At 50.6% G+C, this 23,956-nt stretch overlaps 1 protein-coding gene and 1 long non-coding RNA gene across 6 annotated transcripts in view; one reads left to right on the forward strand and one right to left on the reverse strand.

The window, feature by feature from the left end:
• The window catches only part of Grin2d (glutamate ionotropic receptor NMDA type subunit 2D), a 40,084-nt gene that overhangs the window by 277 nt on the left and 15,851 nt on the right, over positions 1 to 23,956 (reverse strand). For 3 of the 5 annotated variants that reach the window (XM_063280701.1, XM_039095535.2, XM_063280703.1), the window contains 6 exons: positions 21,850 to 21,975; positions 21,529 to 21,758; positions 20,501 to 20,661; positions 3,606 to 3,793; positions 3,220 to 3,452; positions 1,764 to 3,065 (listed from right to left, as the gene is read on the reverse strand). In XM_063280701.1, coding sequence (XP_063136771.1) covers positions 1,764 to 3,065; positions 3,220 to 3,452; positions 3,606 to 3,793; positions 20,501 to 20,661; positions 21,529 to 21,758; positions 21,850 to 21,975 — 2,240 coding nt within the window. 5 annotated transcript variants of the gene reach the window in all.
• LOC134483106 (uncharacterized) lies at positions 2,309 to 4,212 on the forward strand. The gene is made up of 2 exons (XR_010060033.1): positions 2,309 to 2,447; positions 3,196 to 4,212. It is a non-coding gene; the product is annotated as an uncharacterized LOC134483106 (long non-coding RNA).

Genomic DNA, 23,956 nt, shown 5'->3' on the forward strand with positions numbered 1-23,956 from the left:
AGACCTTCTGGGAGTTGTAGTTCTATAGGAGTTCTCGAATCCAGAGACCTCTCCATCTTCCACCTTTCATTCCCAGGGCTGCCCTTCCATTTAGTTAATTATTCATGTATGTAAACGAGCACTTACTGGCAAGGAGACTGGGTTTCTGTTCCCCGAGGACCTTTAAGGCCGATTTCTTCTCCTTTCCTTGTTATGATGGCTTTAAATTATTTCAAAATGCTTTAGGGTAGACAGGCTGGACATTATGTATAAGTTAGTGGATTGGATCTATCCTCCAGGGGAAGTCCATTTGCCAGCCAGGCGTTCCCATGGCAGCTCTGGTCAGCAGGCACTTAATCAGAAAGTCTCTCTTGAGGCTGCTGCTACAACTGAGTCAGCTCTCTTTATCTACCCATGTACACCCGAGTTTTGGTTAATTGGAGTAATGAAATATTGGAAACAGATCCTCACTGGTGAGATTAAGGGTATTCAAGATGTGGGTTGGCTACTCTCCATTTGCATAAAACAACCAATCAAACTATTCTTGCCAGTAGCCTTAGGGATAGCTCTCTAGATTTGGTCCTAATCTTTACCACTATTCTTGGGGGTGTTTCTCTGCCCTGTCACCTCTCAACCGCTCCCCCTTGGTCTCTTGCCACTTCCTGGGGGTTGATTATGCTTCCCCAATCTCCAGTTTTCTAGGACTGGGGATGGAACTCAGGGGGTTGAGTGTACAACACTCTGCCTCGGCTACACCACCAGCCCAGTTTCTGTTGTTTGACTGTCTTCCCTATGGACTTAGTTCAGCTTCCATTTTTTCTCCAGAGAAGTTGAAGGGACCTAAGAGACAGACACAGAACTCAGGCTTGGACTGAGGAGGTGTAAAAACATGGTTTTATTCCAAACACTGCAGTGTAGGAGTGGGAGAGGGAAGGAAAGGTCAAGTGTGGGCTCCCAGACCCTCCTTTGAGCCCAGCCTCAGACCCTGCTGAAATCTGGGAAAGGAGACCTGGGGGTGGAGTGTCTGCTGGATCATCACTGAAGGGTCACAAATAAGGGCTGGACTTGAAGATGTGATTGATGGCATCTGGGGTGGTAGGTAAGTGGGGGAGACAGGTGAGGGTAGGACTTTCGTGGAGGAGAGGTCATAGGTCAGAGCCAACAAGGATCTAAAAGAAGGGGTCATCGAGGTCTGACATGAAGGGTCACAGTCTGGTCGGGGCACAGTCTGGGGTCAGATGATCATTTTAGGTGTTGGAAGTCACAGTCTGGGGTCAGGGGTTTCTGTGTGGCGGGGCCAAGGTCTGGAGTCACAGTTTGGCATACGCGTCTCACAGTTTTGAGTCCTGATGAATGAAAGGTTAAAAACAGGCTCCCCGAGAGGTGTGTCTGGGGCTAGGGAGCTGCACAGTGATGTGAGGGCCATGGCCCGGAGCGTAGGGGTGGGGCGCGGCGTGACTCCCCCACACCTCCCGCCAATCAGGTGACGTTAAAAAGCCCTTTTCGGGTTTAAAAAAAAAAGAGTCGGTGGGCTCCAAGAACCCCGCCCCCTTGCTCTCAGGATGGGTGAGATTTGGGCGACCAAGTCCCCTCTGGCTCATAGTTCCCCCAAGGCGAAGGGGGTGGGGGCGCAGGACGCTGCTCCAGGCGGGGTCCGGCCAGGTCCGTTTCTGTCCTTCCCAACCCATGAGGGTCCTGTCCACTTAGCGCGCCCCCTCGGGCCGTGGCCTGCGCTGACCGAGGGGGCGGCGGGGGTGGGGGTGGGGGCCGGAGCCGCGTCATACCTCGGACTCCAGGCTGGAGAAATGCGCAGAGCCCCTGCGTGTGCCCAGGTCCCCGCCCCGGTGTCTCCGGTGCGATGCGGTGGGCAGGGGCGGCCCCCAGTGCGCAGCGTGCGGGCAGCGGCGCGCGTGGCGGGATGGCCCGGTGAGCCTGCGCGTGGGGGCCGCCCGCGGGCAGGAGCTCAGGTCCTCCAGCGAACGCGAGGTGGGCGCGGGCGGCGGGAAGTCCCAGCCACCGGCCGCGCGCCTGTGTCGGTGGTGGTGCGGCGCGGCGGCGGGCGCACGGTGCGAGGCCCGGGGGCGGTGTGGGTGAGGTCGCGGACAACCACAGCGCGCCCGGCGCCGGGGAGGTGGCCCCGCGGCCCAGGGTGGAGGCGGAGGCGCCCACCAGCCGCCGTCTAAGCCGTCGTGCGAGCAGCTGAGGTGGCGCGGTGGCGGTAGCAGCTCCAGGCTGGCGCAGTGGCGGCAGTGCCACGCGGGGCCTCCGCGCGGGGGCAGGTAGTCCCAGCTACCAGCGCGCCAGCCCCCGAGCTTGTCGACCGACCAGTAGCGGCCGGGCGGCGGCCCGAGGCGCTCGGCATACGGGTAGGGGAAGTCGGCGAACCACCAGGGCTCCAGGCCACCGAGCGATGCTCCGCCCAGGCTCTCCGAGTCCTCGGAGTCCGAAGGCGAAGGCTCGAGGTCCAGGTAGGCGCACGGTGGTGGCGCGGCACGGCGCGGCGGTGGTGCGGTTGGGGCCCCCGCGCTCGGGCCGCCCGCGCCCCCACCCAACAGAGGCTGGCTCTCGGGATCTGAACGCGGCCAGCGCGAGGGTGCGGGCGGGCTTTCGTCCTCGAAAGCCAGGCGACACAGTGGCGGCCCGACGGCAGCGGCAGCCGCAGCGGGCGGCGCAGGCGGAGATGGGAAGCCGGGGAAGGCGCCGGCCGGGGGCTCGGTCGGCTCCTGCTCGCGCACGATGGCGAAGTAGGAAGGTGGTGGCTTCTGCGGGGGCTGTGTGGTGGGTGGGGACAGTGGGCGTCCGGCTGCGCCTCTCGGTGCCGCGCGTGCCTCGCCGAGGCCCAGCCCCTGTGGCTCGATGGGGCCGTAGTATCGGTGGAAGCCGTCGGCTATCGCTGCGCCCCCCGGGGGCCCTGTGCCCTTGGCTCGGCGCCAGCGGTCGGCAGCTGCGCGCTCTCGGGGCACGAAGGGTGCGGGGCCAGGGGGCGGGCGAGCGGCGGGATATGCGGGACTGGGCAGCGGCTGAGGCGGTGGCGGAGGCTTGGCCGGCGGTGGAGCAGCCTCGGCGCTGCAGCAGCTGTACATACCCTGTGAGGGATGGGGAGGGGTCAGCGGGTTGCCTGCACCCACTACCTCTTCCCTGTGCACTGGGACCTACCGCGACCCCGTTTGTTATGTCTGACGCCTCCTTTTGCTTTCCCACTCCCCTTTTCTGCAGGTGCCTCCCGGCTTCCTTTCCTACCCTGGAGAAGGCCAGTAGGAAATCCATGCGGTGGGTGGGACCCAGGCAATGCCGCAGGCGCCAGTACACCAGATGTTCCCAGGCGAAGACCAGCAAGGAGAGGCCCATGGCCACAAGGAGCATGTAGAAGACACCTGCCATGTTGTCGATATCCAGCTTGCTACTCATCACTTCGATTTTGTCATTGTGGCAGATCCCTGAAAGCCACAGCCGCTCCAGCATCTCAATCTCATCTGAGGATGGAGTCAGAGTCACTTATGAGCACATCCTCCTCTGATACGGAGTGCAGGCCCCAGCCCCGTCCATTCTTGAAAACCCTCCTCCCCAGGACCGAGGGCCAGCCCTCCCCTCTCCAGAGTAGGACCTCATGCCCAGCATAGCCGCACCGTCCCCCAGGAACTGCAGCAGCGCCAGGTCGATGGGCCTCTTCCAGCGGGAGCCCTTGTGTAGGGCGATGCCATAACCAGTGGTGGCGAAGACCTTGCCGGAGCCGATGGTGACCAGCTTGCAGCCCTCATCCTTGCGGGCCATGTAGTTGAGCACTGCTGCGTCATAGATGAAGGCGTCCAGTTTCCTGTGGACAGGGACATGGAAGATAGGTTCAGTCCCATTTTGATAACCTCACAGCACTCCAGGAACACCTATAACCTGCAACTGCCCAGGAGCCCCTGAGCACATATTCCTCGTGCCTCTTTTGAACATTGGTAAAACAAGCATTGTTCTAAATACCACCGAGGCCAAGCTTCTGCAGAAGTGATAGAGCCTGGTAGGAAATCAGTGCTGGAGCAATGACAGCCATTGTAACTATCAAGGGAACAGGCTCTTAATCCTCATTATCTCTTTCCAAAGAAGATACTGGTTTATTTTCTTTTCCTCTCTGTAGCCTTGGTTATCCTGGAACTCATTCTGTAGACCATGGCTGGCCTCGAATTTATAGAAATCCACCTGTTTCTGCCTCCCAAGTGCTGGGATTAAAGGCCTGTGCCACCACCACCCTGTGGGTTTTGTTTTTAATGGAAAATTCACTTTTAAAAGGTCCTAGGGACTGGGGGTGTAGCTTGGTGGCCCAGCACTTGGTAACATGAGAGTTCATAGTCACTTACAATTCTGGCTTCTGCAGTTACTGCACCCATGTGACACCCTCACATAGACACATACATTAAAGCACAGTTTTAAAAGGCCTTTCACTTCATTGGTTGTGATGCTGGAGGTGGAACCCAGCCCCTGTCTATGCTAGGCCATCAAGCCAGGCCATCACTCTGACTGAGCCAGGCCCTGAGACCTCACTGGGGTGCTAGGCAGGCTACCCACAGTCCACAATCTTGCAGTACAAAGAGGTGTGACACTTAGTGTCTTTGTTTGACACTTGGGGGGGGGGATGACAGACACACCAGTGAGCACTTACATTTGAGCATCGCTCACTGTTCCATCAGACCCTCTGAGTCACTTAACCCTCACAGCAAGAGTTGTAAGACTGAAACCTTTGTGCCTCCTTTTCTTTCCAGACCGGGGTGGGGGGGTAGTGGGGAGGGGATCGGGAAGTAAAGTCATCCCTAGGTGTGGAAAGCACTACTGCCCTTCCCTCTTAATCTCAGCTTCTTCTGAAGGCTGCCAGCCCCAGGGAGCTGGCACCTGTTTGTTCTCATCCCTGGCCCAGCCACGGCACACACAGTGATATTTTTACAGAATAGGTTGTGTGAATGAACAGTCCACATCAGTAAAGAGGCATAACACTGTGCAGTGTATGATATTCCTGACCTGACAGGCAGAGAAGTCCAGAGTGCATTAATAAAACTGGTCGTGGAATCCCAGTGATACTGTAACTCCATGTTTAATTATTTTAGGTTTTATTAAGGATTTTATTTTCACTTGCATATGTGAGAGGTACATTTCCTGTTTATGCAGGTGCCTGGGGAGACCAGAAGAAGGCATTTGGAACTGAACTCAAATCCTCAAATCCAAGTACACGCTTGGAACTGTTGAGACATCTCTCTGTTGCAGAATATCTGATCACACTATGAACCCCCTGTGTTACTTACTGAAAATAACCAGTTTTCAGTTGTGTGGCTCGGCCATTAGCACACACCTTTAACCCCTCTGGCTAGAATATACGGCTGTGATACACACCTTTAATCCCAAACAATGAAGGTAGAGTTAGTTCATAGAAGGAAGCGCAGGTGTTTGCAAGTGGTGTCTAGTTGAATGGCAGACAAAGTAACGAGTCAGAGAAAGATTCGACAGAGCAGGATATGCCCAAGTCTCAAGAACTCAGGAGAGGGAAGCTATTTGAGAGCAGAGTGAGAAGGGGGGAAAGGCAGCCTCACTGGGACACTGGCAGGGAGACATTTTGCAGAGAGAGAAGAAGCTAGACACCGATGACAACAGAACAAACCAGAGAATGAGAAGGAGCCAGAAGACAGAACATATCACTAGAGTTAGTTTGAGACCATGCATAGCAATTCAGGAGAAAACAGAGAGTGGCCGTATTGAAGCAGTCGGCCTAGAGAGGAGTTTGAGTTATAACAGCTGAGTTAAATCAGTCAGCCAGAGTTCACAGAGAACTAGAAAGGGTGAGCTCATTCACAGTAAGTCCCAGAGGCTGAAAACATTCTAGGCCTAGATGAGAAGTACAGAGCTTAGAAGCTTCCAGGACTGGGCCTCGGTTAGCAGATGAAGGCAGTAAGCCTTGAAGACGACAATTTTATCAGATGAATAAAGGCCATATTTACATCTCTAGCCCTCTTTATTTTTGTGCTACTGGGGATTGAATACAGTGCCTATATATGATAGGTAAGCAACCTATAGACCTATATTAAAATTAATTCATTTAGATTTTCTCTTATATGTGGGAGGCCATGGCAGGCACATGGAGGTCGGGGGACAACCTGCAGGAGCTGGTCCTTCCCCACTCTCTCAGCAGCAAGTCCTACCTGCTGAGCTATCTGTGGCCTTCACTGCTTTTTTTTTTTTTTTTTTTTTTTTTTTTTTTTTTTGGTAATGCATGTGAGCATGTTCAGTTGTTTGTAGGTGCATAAGTGATATGCGTGGTGGCTAAAGGACCAGTCACCTTCTTTGAGTCCTGAGGTCTTTTTTGTTGTTTGTTTTCTGAGACAAGGTCTCATTATATACCTCTAGCTGGTCTAGAACTCCCACTGTAGACCCGGCCAGCCTGAAAGTCAGAGATCCACTTGCTTCTGCCTCCTGAGTGCTGAGATTGGACACGTGCACCTCCATACCCAATGAGGCATATGATTTTATTGTTCTAGAGCTCACCAAGGAGGCCAGACTGGCTGGCTAGAAAGCTTCAGAGACCTGCCTATCTCAAATGTCCTGGCACCAGGGTCACCATTCCAGGTTTTCTACATGGTTCTGAGGATTCAACTCGGGTCCTTGTGTGTCCAAGGCAAGAACTTTCCTGACTGAGCCGTGAGCTCAGACCCAGTATTACGTTATTTGAAGATGGGTCTTGCAAAATTGCTGACATTGGCTTTAAACTTCACATCCTCCTGCCTCAGCCTCTTAAGTATCAGAGATGACTCTCAGACTCGCCCTCGATGTCTATTCTTTCAATGGCATGCGTAGATACTGGGGCGAAACTCTGGTCACATTTCTTACAGCCCCCAGATAACTTCTAAGAGAGAGGGGCTTCACCTTCTCTAGTGTTGTCCAAAAGAACTCTGCCATGACAAGATAAAGCCTGTGCGTAGACATGGCAACTGCTGTCCACTTACAGCTCTTGAGTCCTTGAAATGTGGCTGGTGTGACAAGGAAAAGATAGAATTTTAGATATTATTCTCTAGATTTTGTTTAAAACGAAAATACTACTTACTGGATAGAACAGACCTGTGAGAAGGCAAGACTAGATGCTGGTCACAGAGGAAGGGTCCTCTAGGAAGAAGTATATAACTTTGACTTTTATATGGTGTATATGTGTGTGTGAGTGTGTGTGTGTGTGTGTGTGTGTGTGTGTATGCGTGTGTTCCACTCAGAGCCTCTCCTAGCCCATGAACTGTATCACCCTCCCTAGTCTGTCAACTGATAGGAATCCTATACTAAGCTTCAGAGACTCTCATGCATAAATGCAGTGTGTGTGTGAATAAAGGACTGGATCTGGCCATGCATTCACCTCTGTTGGGGAGACCGACTAAAGCAGACTCCTGGAATGGCAGTGATACAGCCAAAGCAGAGAAGGACTTGGGTGAGGGGGAAGACTTGGGAAGCTCCAGGAATTACCTTCTGCTTTGGAGGGGTGACTGAGAGGCCCACTGTAGCCTTAGTGTTACAGGGTCTTCCTTTCCGGGCAGAGGGATCCCAGCTGAGAGCCCATCTCCACAGGCACACAATTCTCCGCTTCCGCTGCCTCTAGGTACTCCTGCCTTGTAGGTGAACTGAAATTTCTCTCTAGGTTTTTCTTTGTTTAGGAAAATGCCCTTGAGGGCAAAAAAAAAGTGAATTGCTCTCCACATTTAAGTGGAAATAATGTGGTGTCTTCTTGGAGGAATGCGTGGGATGGACTCAAGGAGCCTTTCAGAGAGAGCAACAAGGCAGAGCTTCCAAGACGGAAAGAGTGGAGGAGTCTCAGGGGCTGGGATCAGACAGCACCTACTTTCTAGTTTTTCATCTTAATGGAAGCAAGAGCTTGGAGCGAAATAAATCCCCCCACCCCCACTGAGCTGCATGTCAAGCCTAGCAGTTGCTATTTTTTTTTCTTTTCTTTTTTTCGGAGGTGGGGACCGAACCCAGGGCCTTGCGCTTGCTAGGCAAGCACTCTACCACTGAGCTAAATCCCCAACCCCAGTTGCTATTTTTTTAAAGATTTATTTACTTTTTATTATTATATGTGTATGAGTGTTTTGCCTGCATGTTTGTGCAGCACATACATGCATGCAGTTCCTGTAGAAGATCTCCTTTACAGAATCTGGAACTGGTGTTACAGGTAAACACCATTGTGTGGGTGCTGGGAACAGAACCTGGGCCTTGTGCAAGACCACAGGCCAACTCCCCACGCACCCCCAGCACTCATTTTAATTATTTGCTCAGTTCTGACCTAATGCCTGTTCCCCTCCTTCAGTTACTATTTGCAATCCCTCTCCCCTAAATCCTTATTTAATTCATCCTTGCGCTGGAACTGTAGCTCAGTAGGTAGGGGGTCTGCCTAGAACCCCACTGTGAAGTCCTTGGGGGCATGTCTCAATGGTAGAGCACTTAGGTCAAGTGGCAGTGGGTTCTCAGGCTTCAAAAGCCCAGGCCAGCCTCAGTCTCTCTTCTTGCTGCCTGTGGACCAGGATATAAGAGTTCAGCTACTGTTCTGGTGGCGAACCCGTGTCATGCTTATCATGGACTAATTCTCAAAATCTGTAAGCAAACCCCTCAATTAAATGCTTTCTTTTGTAAGAATTTCCTTGCTTATGGTGTCTCTTCACAGCAATAGAACAGCAAAGCGCCTCCCAGTGTGCAAAGCCAATCCACAGCATTGCAAAAACAAATTCATATTTAAGTCAGGTGCCTCACTTCTGTTATCACTTGGAAAGGTGAGACGGGAGGATTGCAGTAAGGCTGAGGTAAGAGTCTGAGGTATGAGGGTACCTTTGTGTAACAGATTTCTCTGAGGTTGAAATACTCCATTCTATGTGGAAGGTAAACACAAAGCAACCCAAAACAGCTTCAGGAAGTCCCTGAAACTGACTAGGTTCACTGGGCTCCTCTCAGCCAGAGTAATAGATAAAATTGGAGAGTCCCTTTCAGAGGAGCCAAGCTGCAAAGAAGACTCTGAAACCAGATCAGCTGCCTGGAAGAAACAGAAAACACCTGAGCTGCCGGAAGAAGGTTAGAGCAACTGAGGCACATGGCCAGGACACTTTCCAACCTGACAAGCTGCCTGCAGGCTGTGCAGTGTGTGCCAAGCTCCCAGCTTTGTGAGCCATCATTCTTGCTGGGGTGGGCCTTAGCGATGCAGCTGTCTTTGAGTCATTTCTACTCTTCACCCATACTTCTGTAAACCCCAATAAAGCTCATTGGTTCACTAAGCTGAACTCTGGTGGTATCCATACTTTCTTTGTCATAGGGATCCCTCTCTGGGGTGAGTAGACTTGTGTTCTGCCTCCTCAGGAACAAAAACCACACCACACAAGAAAGGACAACTCCCCTGGAGTGTCCTCCGAGGGTGCTGCTCCCTCAGGCCGCTCGGTTTCAGCTGCGTGCCTCACTATTCACAGCCAGGACCATGTACAACTCATCTTTTGTGTGGTAGTGTGCCTTTGTGCTATGACTGTGGTTTCGAGGGTCTTACAGTGAGACGTGCCACTAAGGTTGAGCCATCATCAGTATCGGGAGGCTCTGTAGGAAGAGTCCCAGGAGGAAGCCTTCATCGGTGCGGCACGTGGTGGCATGCATGACTGCTTGATGAGTGGAGTCTAACCATGTGAACATGGAGATGCCCTAAGAAAACGTTAAACGGGTAGAGGAAACCTGGCAGTCTTCATGATTAGTGCACAGGGTTGACACCCATGTCGATGTCGCCAAGCAGCCTCAGAAGTTGCCTGGCTACGCCCGTCCTGTAGTTAGAAATGCACCTGAGGCCCAGATAGTGCCAAGCAGGGATTTATTGCTGCAAAGGAGCAATTGCAACAGAAAAGGAGATGTGTCTAGCATCCTCCATGTTACCCTCTGATTCGGCAAGTAAATTAGATAAGGGGGTGGTGGTAGTGGTTCAGGCTTGCCGCTGCCTTAGAGCTTGGGGGGCCAAGAAGGAAAGAGAGAAAGAACAAGTTAGGTCTGTGCTCAGAAGCCCTTCCTGGGATCCAAGAACGTGGAATCCGTGGGGAGATTTAGGGAGTGAGGAAGAGAACATGTAAAAGCAATAGAAGGTACCCTGAGGGTCCGACCTTTAATAGGAGAAGAGGGAACATCTTCTCCCAGCATGAGAAACTAGGGTGAGCAGGAAATGCTCAGTACATGAACTGCTAAGGGAAATTAGGGAAGACTTAAGCAATGAGAGAGCCAATTACAGCCAGGCTGTGGGCCATGGCAGTTGGTGGGGTCAGTCTGGCTGCTGTGGGGGCAGAGAAACTGAATCCCGAAACTCCCCATCCCTCCTTAAGGCAAAGGCTGTGTAGCCTGAGAGTGTGTGAGGGAAATCAGTCCCTGATGGCCTGGTGTCGGAAAGCCATTGGGAACACTTGGTTATCACCATCTGGAGTCCCTGTAAATATTAGGGGCTGGAGAATCATAGCAGAGGGCAAGATGCTGTTGGGGGAACTGGGAATAGGGAAAGGGAGAGCTTGCTCGAACTGCAGTTCACTCAGTTAGAACTGTGTTGACAGAGGAGTTAAGGAAAAGGTTGATCCAGACAGGACCTCAAGGCTGGTACGGAGCCTTAGCAGCTTTGGTGGGGGCAAGCTCTTTAAAAAGTAGGGCAAGATTTGTCTGAACCCAGAGACTTAGATGAACACAGAAGGAATGTGTTCTTAAGCGAGAGTGCAGTCAAGGAGGCGAGAGATGGTCAAGCAGAGGAAAGAGGTCCGTCTGGGTTGCTTGAAGACAAACGTGGGGAGACTGTGGACTTCCTAAGGGGAAAAGTTGAGAGAAAACCAACTGTGTCTAAGGAGCTCCTGGGGGACTTTAAAGCCTGAGGAACAGTTCCCAGAATACAGAATATGGATGAAGATGACCAAGACAGGGTTGGGGAATTGTAAGTCCAGGCTAAGGAGAGTACATTTCCCTCCAGGAAAACATTATACTTGGGATGGAGATGGTTTTCCCAGCCAGAGCATCCCCCAAAAGCCAGGTATGGTGGATGGGGGTCCAACCCAGGGCACTCTGACCCAGGGAGGCAGCAGGTGCAGCAGGGGGGGAACACATTCACTTTTGGCTCTGAGTAGGTCTGACCAGGTCATGTCATGCCCACTGAGTTTCTGAGGTGTAGAGAAATGTCGGGAGGCTCCTAGAAAGCTGCAGGATATGTAAATGTCATGGTTCAGCGAGAATGACTGAGGATCTCGGGAGCTAATTAAGTTAGCGCTTCCTGTTCGTAAGGCGTACCCAACCTGCTCTGAGGAGGAGCAATTGATACAAGTGGATGGAACCCTTCTCTGCTGCTGTATTAGACCCTGCTTGTGTTTGTTTTTCCTGGTTGTGATGTGTCACCTGACACGTCTGAGGACAGATGACCACAGACTTTCTGAGAGCTTCACCAAGGTCATCTTTGTAACCCACTATTTGTTGTGGGTTATGGGATGGTAGCTAAGTATGTTCCTTGTCCTGCCTATTCATGGACGGACAGACGGATGGATGGATGGACGGATGGACAGATGGATGGATGGACGGACGGACAGACGGATGGATGGATGGATGGGTAGACAGACAGATACATACATACATACATAGACAGACAGACTGATAGACACACATACATACATAGACAGACAGATAGACAGACAGACATGGCGCTGACCTCTGAGTGTTTTGCAGATTTGGAAAAGCCACTGGAATGACAAACAGGTGCAATGTTACTTCCACCTACCTTACAGTCCTACTAAGGCTGGGTTAAGTGAAAGGAAAAATGGGTTGTTAAAACAATAGCTAGAGAGTTTAAATCCAAAGGCCTCCTCACACAGTTGGGAAAGGACAGCCCACAGGTCATAAGGTTATTGAATGAAAACCCCAGTGCCTTCTGTGAGCTATTGGCCAGGAAAGCCCCTGAGGCCCCAGGGACTATAAAGGCTACTTACTGCTAATGCTGCTGGCTGTTAAGCCAGAACTAGCCAGTAAGAGCATATCCCTGAAGATATCGCATACGTAAGCAGGGGCTTCAGAACATGGAGAAATTACGCCGGGACTGAACTGGAAACTCCCACCCTGCTGCGCTCTCTGGCTTTCACATTGCCAGAGAGGGTCATGTAGGCTGCTGGTGGAGAACTATCACCAACATTCCTGCTTGGCCACGGACCCTGAGTACTGAGATACCGTTATGCCAGGCAAGATGTGCCTGCTTGCGCCATAGTGGCACAGCCATTGGCTAACACCAATGGCTTTCCAGTTCGAGTTAAGGCCTGCTCTACAAGGGGTGGGGGGACTCACATCTGGTACTGAAAGCCAGGACAAAAACCTGTGACTGGAGAGGACATAGTTTCCAGTGGGGAAACAACGAATATGGTTTTACTAAGTGGACGGGGTGTGCTGTCTAAACACGGGAGCATACTCAACTCAAAACAATTGGTGACACTCTTGAGAACAAGACACCACGTATGTGGCACAGTGGGCTGATTCTTAGCCACAGGTAGACATCTATAATCTCCCCCTCTAAGGCTCAAGGGTCATCGTGGATGATGAGGCAGAAAGAATGAAGAGGGGGTGTGGTGGTGGGTATGGAGGGGTGGAGTGCGATATAACAAATTTCTCAAAGATTGGAACATTCCAGGAAGGTGAACAACTCAAATCAGCTTCAGGAAGTCCCAGAAACTGAGTAGATCATTCGGCATCTGCCTGTCAGAGTAAGCAATAAAAGCTGAGAGTTCCTCTCAGGAAGATGGCCCTGAGCTGCCAAGAAGACTGAGAGGAGACTGGCGGCCAGGAAGAATAGCAAATTGAGCTGCCAAGAGAGGTTTGGACCAACTGAGGCACCTGGAAGGTCACTCTCCAACCCGTGGGACTGCCTGCAGGGTGTGCAGTGTGCTCCGGGTTCCTACCATTTGTGAGCTGTCACCCGTGCTGGAGTGGGCCTTGGTGACGCAGCTGTCTTTGAGTCATGTCTGTCCTTGGAAGCAACTCCTCAGTCAGACTTCTGTGGGGCTCACTGGTTCACCAAGTTAGACTTTGGTGGTGTGTGTACTTTGCCATTGGCTGACTATCTGTGGTGAGTAGATGTGTGTGTTACATCTCCCTAGGAGAAATCTTGTCACACAGCAACCCTGTCTAAAATAGAATAAACAAACAGGACCCCCCGCCCCCCCACCATTTGCTAGAGTATATAGAGTATATATTGATAACTAAGGCTCCCTGCCTTTACCCTTGCTTTCCTGAGTGTTTGTTCCTAGCCTGGGGGCAAAAGGAGCTCAACCTTCTAAGCAGCGTCCATCTCTCCTCAGCCTTTTCTCTCTTCAGCTCCCTCTTGTCCTGCTTCCTTGTGCCACCAGTCAGCTGTTGCTTAGAGGTCCTGTGCCATGGGACACTTCCACCCTGTTCCAGCCACACTGGCCTTCACCTCTTTGTACTGCCTGTTCCCTCTGTGGAAATTCCCCCAGACGGCAGCCCAACTCGGCCTCTCACTCCCTCCGAGTGTTTGTTCCAAAGAAAATTCTGGAGCCCTTATTAAACACCGAAGGCCTCTCCACAGGCTTCCCAAACTTGGCTTTTTTATAACGTAAGCATGCCTCACTGGCAGCATACCCTAACATTTTACCCAGCTTGTATTCTGGTCCCACCATTGGACTTTAAGCTCCATGAAGGACTCTCCTGGTTTGGTTTTTTGTTTTGTCAACGTGACACAAGCTAGAAAATGCCTCCATAACTGTAGGTGATGGGTGCTGGTTGGCCAACACCTTTAATCCCAGCACTTGGGTAGTAGAGGCAGGTGGGATCTCTGTGAGTTCAAGGCCAGCTAGGGCTACATAGGGAGGCCCTGTCTCAACAATGAAGAAAGGACACTGTGGTGACCATGTGTGGCTGTTTGTACTCGCATCTTAAGATTTAAGAAATCTGTGTCTCGGGTGACACCAACCACATTTCAAGGCTTCACTCACGGGCTGGAGAGATGGCTCAGCGGTTAAGAGCACCCGACTGCTCTTCCAGAGGTCATGAGTTCAATTCCCAGCAACCACATGGTGGCTCACAACCATCTGTAAAGAGATCTGATGCCCTCTTCTGGTGTATCTGAAGACAGCTACAGTGTACTTATATATAATAAATAAATAAATCTTTAAAATCAAGGCTTCACTCACAACAAAAAACTGCGGGTGGGGACAATTATCAACTCCAGGAAAAACAAAGAACCATAGAACCATAGGCGGGGGAAGTAATCACTTTCTACTCTTAACAGCTGTGAGGCACTACGTGATCCTAACACAAATGTGGAATTAGAATCACAGTTGTGACTTAAATATGAGAACAAACAATTCCATTGTGAGAAGTGAGTGTAAAATGGTGAAATTAAAAAATCAAGGTTAGGCGGGGTTGGGGATTTAGCTCAGTGGTAGAGCGCTTGCCTAGCGAGCATAAGGCCCTGGGTTCGGTCCCCAGCTATGAAAAAAAAAAAAATCAAGGTTAGGGGGCTGGGGAGGTGGCTCAGTGGTTGAGGGCACTGACTGTTCTTCCAGAGGACCAAGGTTCAAATCCCAGCACCCACATGGCAACTCACAGCTTCCTGTAACCCCCAAGATCTGACATTCTCACATAGACATACATGCAAGCAAACACCATGCACAGAAAATAAAGGTAAAAGAATAAAAAAAAAATCAAGATTAGCAGGGGCTGGAGAGGTAGCTCAGTGGTTAAGAACACCAACTGCTCTTCCAGAGGACCTAGGTTCAATTCCTAACACCCACATGGCATCTCAGAACTGTCTGTTAGTCCATGAAATAAAAGTCATTAAAAACAAAACTTGATTAGCTTTACACATGTGGTATTTGGAGACAAGGAAATAAATAGCAAAACTGTACAGCAAATGAGGGGAAGGGTGCTTTTTTCCAGGTGGGAGAACTACAGAGCAGACAGATGTTTTTCATTAGGAAAGAAAAGTCTTGTGTTGACTTAGTGACAGGGGCCTGTAATCCCAGCACTACAGAGGAGAAACCAGGAGAAGCAAGAGTTCAAATCCAACCTCAGCTCCATGTTCAGAAAGAGGCTAACTCCAGGCCACCTGAAACCATGTCTAAAAGAAAAAAACTTCCTGTATTTCATCCTCTAAACTCTGGATGAATAACTCTAATAAACCATGTTTGTACTGATGTGTTCAAGTAGTATTTTTTTACTTTTTTGTTTTGGGAACAAACAAACAAAAAAAACCCTTCCCTTGCTTATTTTTATCTCCCAGGTGGCTGCTGGTCGTGAATGGTGGCCACTCCTACTAGACAGTGCTGTGGAGTGCCCGTCCCCCTACGCAAATAATTTCGTGGGTTCCTAGGCGTCTGGGCTGCAAGTTACATTTCAGCTGATGAGATGGTCCAAAAAGTGAGTTAAATCAACAAAGGTGGGTCCCCAGGGTGGACGGAGAGTGTCGGGCTCTATAAGCATCAGGCATCTAGAGCTCAAAGCGGATCAGAGACTCTGGGTGACTTGGGAAGGAGGAGCGGAAGCAGGGAGAACCGGAAGGGGAGGGGCAAGTAGGAAAATGGAGGAAGGAGGAGCCGGGAGAAGGAAGGAAGGAGGGGGATGAAAAAAGAAGACAAAAAATGAGGAGGGTCTCTCTCTCTCTCTCTCTCTCTCTCTCTCTCTCTCTCTCTCTCTCTCTCTCTCTCTCTCTCTCTCTCTCTCTCTCTCTCTCTCTCTCTCTCTCTCTCTCTCTCTCTCTCTCTCTCTCTCTCTCTCTTTCGCCTATATGGCTTATTTATTTATTACGCGGTACTGGGAGTTGGACTCAGAGCCTAGCTCATGTTAGGGAGTGTGCTACCACTGTGCTACAGCCCCAGCCCTGAGGGAAGGTTTCATGGAAGTTAAAAAGTAAAAATCTTGACAAAATAAAAATCAAAATTTTAATGTGGCTTTAAAAGATGAGGTGGGGAGTGTAAGAATGAGAGAGTCGGATGTGATGGGCTCAGCTGGTTGTGAGGGTGCACACCTTTAATCCCAGCGCTCCAGAGGTAGAGACAGTTGGATCTCTGTGAGTTCAAGACCAGCCTAGTCTGGTTTACAAAGTGAATTCTGGACCAGCCAGGGCTACACAGTGAGACCCTGTGTTAAAAAGCCGTAATAATAGGGTATTGTATCAATGTTCATATTAATTAGTTATATGTTAAGAGTAGTAACAGTTTGGAGTTGTCAGAGTAACAAACATGAACTTATCCTCACCTCGCTTTTCATGCTACTAGAACACACCTGAAGTTCCCAGCTCTATTCCAGAAGGATGGGAGGGAACAGCACAAACCGCTGTAAGGACCAGGGAGGCTGTACTGAGACCCAAGCCCTGTGCTCAGCAAACAGACCATTTCATGGCAGAAGAAAGCAGTTTAGAAAGGAGACCATGAAACTTGGGTTGCTGAGAATACAGGAGCAGTGGGCAGGGCTGGGGGCTGCCAGCTTTGAGGTGGAAAGGAGGCAGGAGAAGAAGAGTTCTTAGACAGAACCTGTTTCCCCCGAGCCCCTGGCTAAACTCATGGGAAAAGCACTTCATCTTAAGTGAGGTGCATCAGGAGCTCCAGCAAGCTCCAGTCAGACCCCGACAGCTGGTTCTGAACCCCCTGCTGCTGGCATTCCTGAAGACTAATGAATAGGGGACATTGGGGAACCAGAACCAAAGGGTCTCGGCATGGAGGCAAATGGCAAGGTCTCTCTGGACCAAGTCTCTCTGGCCAGATGCCCGAGAGCTGAGATAACTTCAAAGGACATCTTTTCCTTCCTTCCTTCCTTCCTTCCTTCCTTCCTTCCTTCCCTCCTTCCTTCTTTCCTTCTGTATGTGTGTTTTATATGCACATGTTTATATACCTGTGTGTGCACATGTATATGTGTAGAAACTAGAGGTCAACACTGGATGTCTTCTATTGCTGTCTGCCTTGTGTGTGTGTGTGTGTGTGTGTGTGTGTGTGTGTGTGTGTGTGTGTGTGTGTGTTAGCGGGCATGGTGTATGTGTGCCTGCGCAAGTGCACAGAGGCCCGAGGAAGACGCTGAGTATAATCTGCATTAGCACACTCCACTTTATTCCCTTGAGACAGAGTCTCTCACTGAACCTAGAGCTGGGCTGGTGGCTAGCACTCCACAGCTGTCCTTCCTGCCTGTGTGCCTCACACAGTGCCGGAGTTCCAGGCGGGCACATGGGCACACCACGCTTGTTTGGCTAATGCTGGGGATCAGAGGTCCTCATGCTTGCTTAGTAAATTGCTTCTACCTAAGTTATCTCTCCAATCAGGAGAGAGTCGGGAGCTTGTCTATCAGAGAGTTTAGTTTGGCTAGCCCGGGAGCACCTGATCATCGTATCTTTGCTCTGGCAGGGCAGAGGTCCAGGATTTAACACAAGTCTTCATGCTTGCACAACAAGCACATTACTTAATGAGCCATCTCTCCAGCCCTACTAGCCCTGCAAATGACAACTTTCTCCAACACCTGTGGTTCCTGTCTCCCTTTCTCCAATGGAAATTACAAGTGAATGGCGTCTTGGGCATCTTGCAGAGGAACTAACACATTAGGGTACTCAATGAATATTTGCTGAACAACTGATGAATAGGTCAGGAGTCCCGCCTTTAGTCCCCCCACACCTGGGAGGCAGAGGCAGGCAGAGCTCTGCAAGTTCAAGGTCAACCTGGTTTACAGAGCAAGCTCCAGGACAGCCAGAGCTACATAGTGAGACCGGATCAAAAGAACCAAACTAAACAACAAAACAAACAATCAGAGGAGTGTATGCTGTGTCCTGACCTTGGGGGAAGGAGGTCTTTTTCTGGGTCTTCCGCAGAGAGTAGAATCCCTGGGACCAAGGGTTATACCCACTAGAATACTCCCTTTTAGTTTCTGCTCTGGGAATCCTTGCAATTTGGAAAATCTCCACACTCACTCCAATTCATGTCAACAAGGAGAGGCCTGAGCAATTGGGAGCCATGAGGGGAGGAAGGTAGGCATTCTCCAAGCAAGGATTCCGCTTTAGGGAAAGACAGGACGGTCAGTCCTTGTAGCTATAGGAGATGGATGGAACCATGCAGTCACACACACACACACACACACACACACACACACACACACACACACACACGCACACACACACACATATATATACATATACATATATATATATATATATATATATATATATATATGCGTCAAGATGTAGGATGTAGGATGGCCACCATGCTGGTGGCTTCTAGCTTAAAGTATGAAGTTTCTCATTGCATGGAGCCCTGGAAGGTTTTCAGGGTGCCTGCCTAGAGCATCAGTAACATCTGTCATATGAGTATGACAGATGGGTTTAGGGAGAGGGTGAAGGAGAAGGAGATGTCTCAGCAAGGGTTGGTGGCCAGGGCACAGGACTGCAGGAGACAAATCGGAGCTGGCTGATAAGGAAGTGCTGAAGCTCAGACCCCAAGGGGAGGCTCGCTGGCTCATTGAGAGTTTGGATTCGGAGTCCATGTGACCCCAGAAAGAGGATAGAGAGGCAGAGATGGAGAACTACAAGAGAGAACTTTGCTGGGCTTGGCACAAACAAATGAGCAAGCAAACAAACAAAACACAAACCCACAAGACACAGGGCAAGGCTCCAGCCGATGGCGGGACTACATCTCAGTCCACAGCCTCCTTCTCAGCTCAGAGAATCGTCTTCCCAGCCGCCCTGACAGTTACAAGTGCTCGCTTGATAGGTTCTTAGAAGAACGCACAAGTCCCCAAGAGGGCAAAGGCTGGCAAAGGGAAGAGCCTGCCCTCTGTCACTCTTCCTCCTCCAGGTCATGCTCCATGGAGCCCCCACAGCTTTCCTGCGACTGTGAGGCAACTGAACAAGCGTGAAGGTCTATACCGCGAGTTTGGTAGAACAGAAATGTGTACAGAGTTTGGATCCTTAATAGCATCTTTGAACTGTCCCACTAGCCAAGCACTATGTTGTTTTCCTTTTGAGACAGGGCCTCACTACATAGTTCAGAATGGCTGTAAGCCCTCCATCCTTTTGCCTTCCCACCTCCTCCCCACCCAAGTGCTGTGATGATGGGCATGGACCACCATGATTGGCTCCCTGGACTTGTTATCTTACAAGATACAGAAAGCAGTGTGTTTACATTCTACCCAACCTCCAGGCGTAACTGCTTTGCTGTTGACCATGTTTCTACGTACAGGAACCACAGATCCCCCAGAACTGTTCTTGTACCACGCTTAGGTGGGTGAATACTTTTTGCTACAGAACTGTATCCTCAGGCTGACCCTATACCGTGCCAGATGACTGCGTTCCTTCTCTTGTGGCTCAACAATCCACTCGAGAGAAAGGGGTAACAGATCCAGCCAGGATGGCTGCTTGAGGGATGACCAAGAAAGTGGGGCCTGAGGAAGGTTCTAGATAACATAATGTCCTCCATACTGCTCCTGCTCCCCTATAGCCTCTGAGTGGAGAACACTCAGGAACAAGAAGTGAAGTCTTCTTTGCTTAATCTCCTGCCAAGGTGTCTTGCCACTTTTGCACAAAGCAAACCCTGATGGTCTCGGGGGCCACCGTTTATCCTTCTCTCCTCTGTCCTTTCACTCTAGGTCCATGCCCTTCATCCACCTGGTCTTCCAGATGTCCCTCCACGCCAACTTCAGGGCCTCTCTATGTCCTCTGTCTGCAAGTCTCTGAATCTACCCCATGAGCTCACGCAGGCTATCTCTTCCCAGAAGCCCACTCTAACACCCTGGTGACCCTGCCAGTTTTGTGCTCATCTCTGATCCTCAGTAACTGAGAAGAGGAAATGGCTACCCACTGCCCAGCACAAAGAGGGGATAAGAAAAGAATCACATGCTGAAGGTGGCAAGAGAGCAGCAGAGGAAACTGCAGTTCTGGAGGATGAATCCAGCACTTGGGATAGACCAGGCCAGCCCTCTACTGCCGAGCCGCAAACCAGGCCCCGTACTAGGTTTGCCATTCTGAGAGCTGCATTTTGGGGACTGACTTTAACTTCAGCCCTAAGATTTAGGGAGGTAACATTTAAAAAAAAACAAACCACCTCCCATAATCCAAGTCTTCATTGTGGAGTTCGGAGCCGATGCAAACGACATAAGAACTCACAAAGACCGGAAGTGCTTGGCCGCTGCTCTGTGTGCATTAACTAAGCTTTCTGTTGGTTTAATTTGAGACAGGGTCTCAGTATGTAACCCTGGCTGGCCTGGAACTCACCAAGAGCTGCCTCCCTTCCAAGTGGTGGAATTAAACGTGCATACCACCCACCACTCCCTACCAAACTTTGTTCTTATAGCAAGGAGATGTCTCTGTGATCCTCACTGTGCACACAAGAAACCGGTTCAGAGCACTGAGTCAAGTGTCTAAAGTTACAAAGCCAAGAAGGGGTCTAGTCACAGTCCTGACTATTCCAGGCCCCCTTAGGGAACCGCCCCAGGATGACCTCAGACATGAGTCCCCACCCTCCCCAAAGGCTCTGGGGATCCCACTGCCCGAGTCTGCGCTGACCCTGCCTTGAGCTGTGTGAGTGCCTCCTCCACTCTCGGCTGGTTGTATCGCACCATGTAGCTGTGCATGTCAGGGTAGTTGCTCCGGATGTTCTTTTCCGTGGACCCATTGGGCACCGTGCCAAACTTCAGAGGTGGGTATTGCTCCTGGGGTCGCTGGAACTGGAATGGAAGCGGGAGTTATTAATGTACCCTCTGGGAGACACCCAAACCGAATGCCGCGTTGCGGGGAGCCTGCAAAGTAAGGGTCCGGCTCAGGGTGTCAGCAGAACCACATTTCCTTTGCTGTATAAGGTGAGACCGACTTACTGTTTGCTGATAAGTCTACCTCCATTCCACTGAAGACAACGCCCAATGCAACGCATTGCATCTATCCCGCAATCCGCTAACAGTTTGAGGTCACTGTAGTCTCCCAGTGGCCCTTATGGCTGCCATCCCTACCTGCTATGGATGGGCACCGTGGGCAAGAGTACAAACCGAGAGGGTGGGCATTTGGAGTGTCTTGATGGGATAATTTTATGCGAGTTGAATCAGAATTTGGACTTGACTTTATTGCTGTTCTCATTCTAGACAGGGACTTACTATGTAGCCAGCCTGTCCTTGAACTTATGATCCTCCTGCCTCAGTCTCTGGAAGACTGCGATTGTAGACATGCAACACTAGCCTGAGAGTGACTCCTGTGTGTTCTGGTATTCAGTGTTATTTCTACATTACTAGTCATTCATTGCTGATTTATTTTATCCAAGCGTGATCTCCAGTGGATTAGCTGTGTCAGAAACTTGATCTTCATATGGTGGGAGGGATACACTTGTCTAGAACGTCCCATTTGGCATTAGTGCTCCTGGGACACTGGGGAACAGCCTCTATCCCCAAGAATGTTTAAATCATTCGGCTCCTTTCAGAGCCTTCCATCTTTACTCCTCTGGGGACGAGGGGGCAGTCGAGTTGACTCTCCCTGGGCTATCTCCCAGGAGCCCCTTCTGCCCTGGGACAAGTTATAAGCCAGCTGAGACTGACCCCTGCACACACCTTCCGGTCGCTGAGCCCAGACACGGTGTCCACGTACTCCTCCTGGATCATGAAGGCGGCCAGATTGGCTGTGTAGCTGGCAAGAAAGATGACCGCGAAGAAGGCCCACACCAGCACCATGATCTTGCTGGTGGTGCCCCGAGGATTCTCCACTGGCACGGAGTTGTTGAAGACCAGGGCCCACAGCAGCCAGATGGATTTCCCAATGGTGAAGGTAGAGCCACCAGGGCCTGTGGGGAACCAGGACAGGGCATGGACCTCTCTACCCCAGGGCTACCGGGATATAGTCCTGTGTAGGGTCAGCTAAGGAAGGGGACTCACGTTTGCCCGTGGCCAGGCTTCGGTTATAGCCCACAGGACTGAGGTACTCAAAGATGAAAACTGTGACGGCGACCACGGTGAGGCACATGACGAACATCATCACCCAGACAGCAGGGCTGTAGGGCTCTGGGGACATGGGAGGCGTCAGCCAAGCAAAGGCTTGGGGGACCAGAGAGAGCCCAGTTGACTCCATCCTATCCTGTTCCCTCTCCTGGTCCCTACTTCAGGGACAGCCTAGTAGCACCTAGACTCCTGGCAGTCTTCCTCAAAGAGAGCTACCATAACCATTTCTGTGCTTCTCACCCCCCCAACCCCAGTTCAGCTGTCTCCTATGTTTCCTGAGCTCAAAACCAGAGTCTCCACTTCACCAGCTTTCCCTTGGGGTCATCCATCCCATCCTAGGTTCTGTATTTTGGCAGCCATGACCCGCAGCCCCAGATGGCACTCCTTGCCCTTGCTCACAGATGACAGGATCAAGGTGCCCCTGCTCTTTGATCCTGTCCCTCAAGGTCTGTGGGCCTGTCCTCCCCATCCCCACGGCCAGCAAGGAACAAGCGTGGTCTTCTCTCATGGCCCTCAGGGGAAGGATCTTTCTCCTTCTGTCTTCTCTCTCTCTCTCTGAGGAGCCTTGCTCAGACTGACATGACTTGCTGGCCTTGTCCTTGTGCCCACTTCTGTAGTCCCCAGGTCAGGAGTTGGTGTTTCTACCTGATGGACCACAAAGTGGTTTCCTGATCACACCCAGATCCGTATACAGTTTGCCCTTGCTGATGTGCTCTGCACACCTCTCTCCTTTGTGTCATAGACCTTTGCCGCAGCCCCCTTGCCAGCCTTTAATCCAGCACCTGGGAGGCAAAGGCAGGCAGATCCCTTTGTGTTTAAGGCCAGCCTGGTCTACAGAGTTCCAGGACAGCCAGGGCTACACAGAGAAACCCTGTCTAAAAAACAAAAAACAAACAAAAAACACAAGACAAAAAACAAATAAAACCTCTCCTATCCACACCAACAGCCACCCTGTGCCTCTCTCTCTTCACCTTAGCCTAATTTCCCAGGATAGCTATTGGGGGTGGTCTAGTCTGTATCTCTCAAAGGTAGGCAGCTCCTAGGAGACAAGAATTTGTCTGTCTTAGTCACTATGGTCTTCTGGGTCTTGGGTTTAATCCCCAGCACTGGAAAAAAATAAACAAACTAAACAAACAAAGAAAACCCTACACATTTTTAGCTGGGGTACACCTGGCCTTGGGGTCCTCTTTAAGAAAAAAAATACAAATCCTTGAACTCTAGAGACAGGAAGAGACGGAGACATAAAAGAGTGTTTGGATGTTGAAGGCCAACCTAAGCTATGAATTAAGTCTATATCTTGAAACAGAACAAAACAACCAAAAATCAGCTGGGAAGTGGTGGCCCACATCTTTAATCCTAGCACTTAGGAGTCAGGGGCAGACGGATCTCTGAGTTGGAGACCAGCCTGGTCTACAGAGCTAGTTCCAGGACAGGAAGGGTTGCACAGAGAAACCCTGTCTGGAATCCTCCCTCACCCCCCCCCAAACAAAACAAAACTGTTGGGATGGAGTGATGTCTCATGGTTAATGGTAAATGGTTAAGAACACTGGGTATTCTTCCAGAGCGCCCAGGTTCAATTCCCTGCACCCACATGGCAGCTCACAGCTCTCTGTAACTCCAGTTCAGGTAAAATAGCAATGCACAGAAAATAAAAGGAAATAAAATCTTTAAACAAACCAAAACCAAAAATCTGGGTATGGTAGGGCACACCTTTAGTTCCGGTACTTGGGAGACAGAGGCAGGCAGATCACTCTGAGTTCTGAGTTTCAGGACAGCCAGACTACATAGAGAGGCCTCTCTTAAAAACAAACAAACAAATGACAACAACAGCACCCCAAACAACTGTGGGTGCAAACCCAGCATCAGAGCTGTGGAAGGCACTTCGAGAAAAAGTTCCTGAGCTCTGAGCTCAAGCTTGCCGCAAATATCTGTTGAAATTCCTGCCAGGCACAGTATTTCTCCCATTTTACAGGTCAGGAACCTGAAGCTTGGAAGTGATGTCACCTCCTGGGCCATACAGTGTTAGAGACAGCTGTTCCAGCCT

The sequence above is a fragment of the Rattus norvegicus genome, chromosome 1 (genome assembly GCF_036323735.1).
Source record: "Rattus norvegicus strain BN/NHsdMcwi chromosome 1, GRCr8, whole genome shotgun sequence".
NCBI classification, from domain to species: domain Eukaryota; kingdom Metazoa; phylum Chordata; class Mammalia; order Rodentia; family Muridae; genus Rattus; species Rattus norvegicus.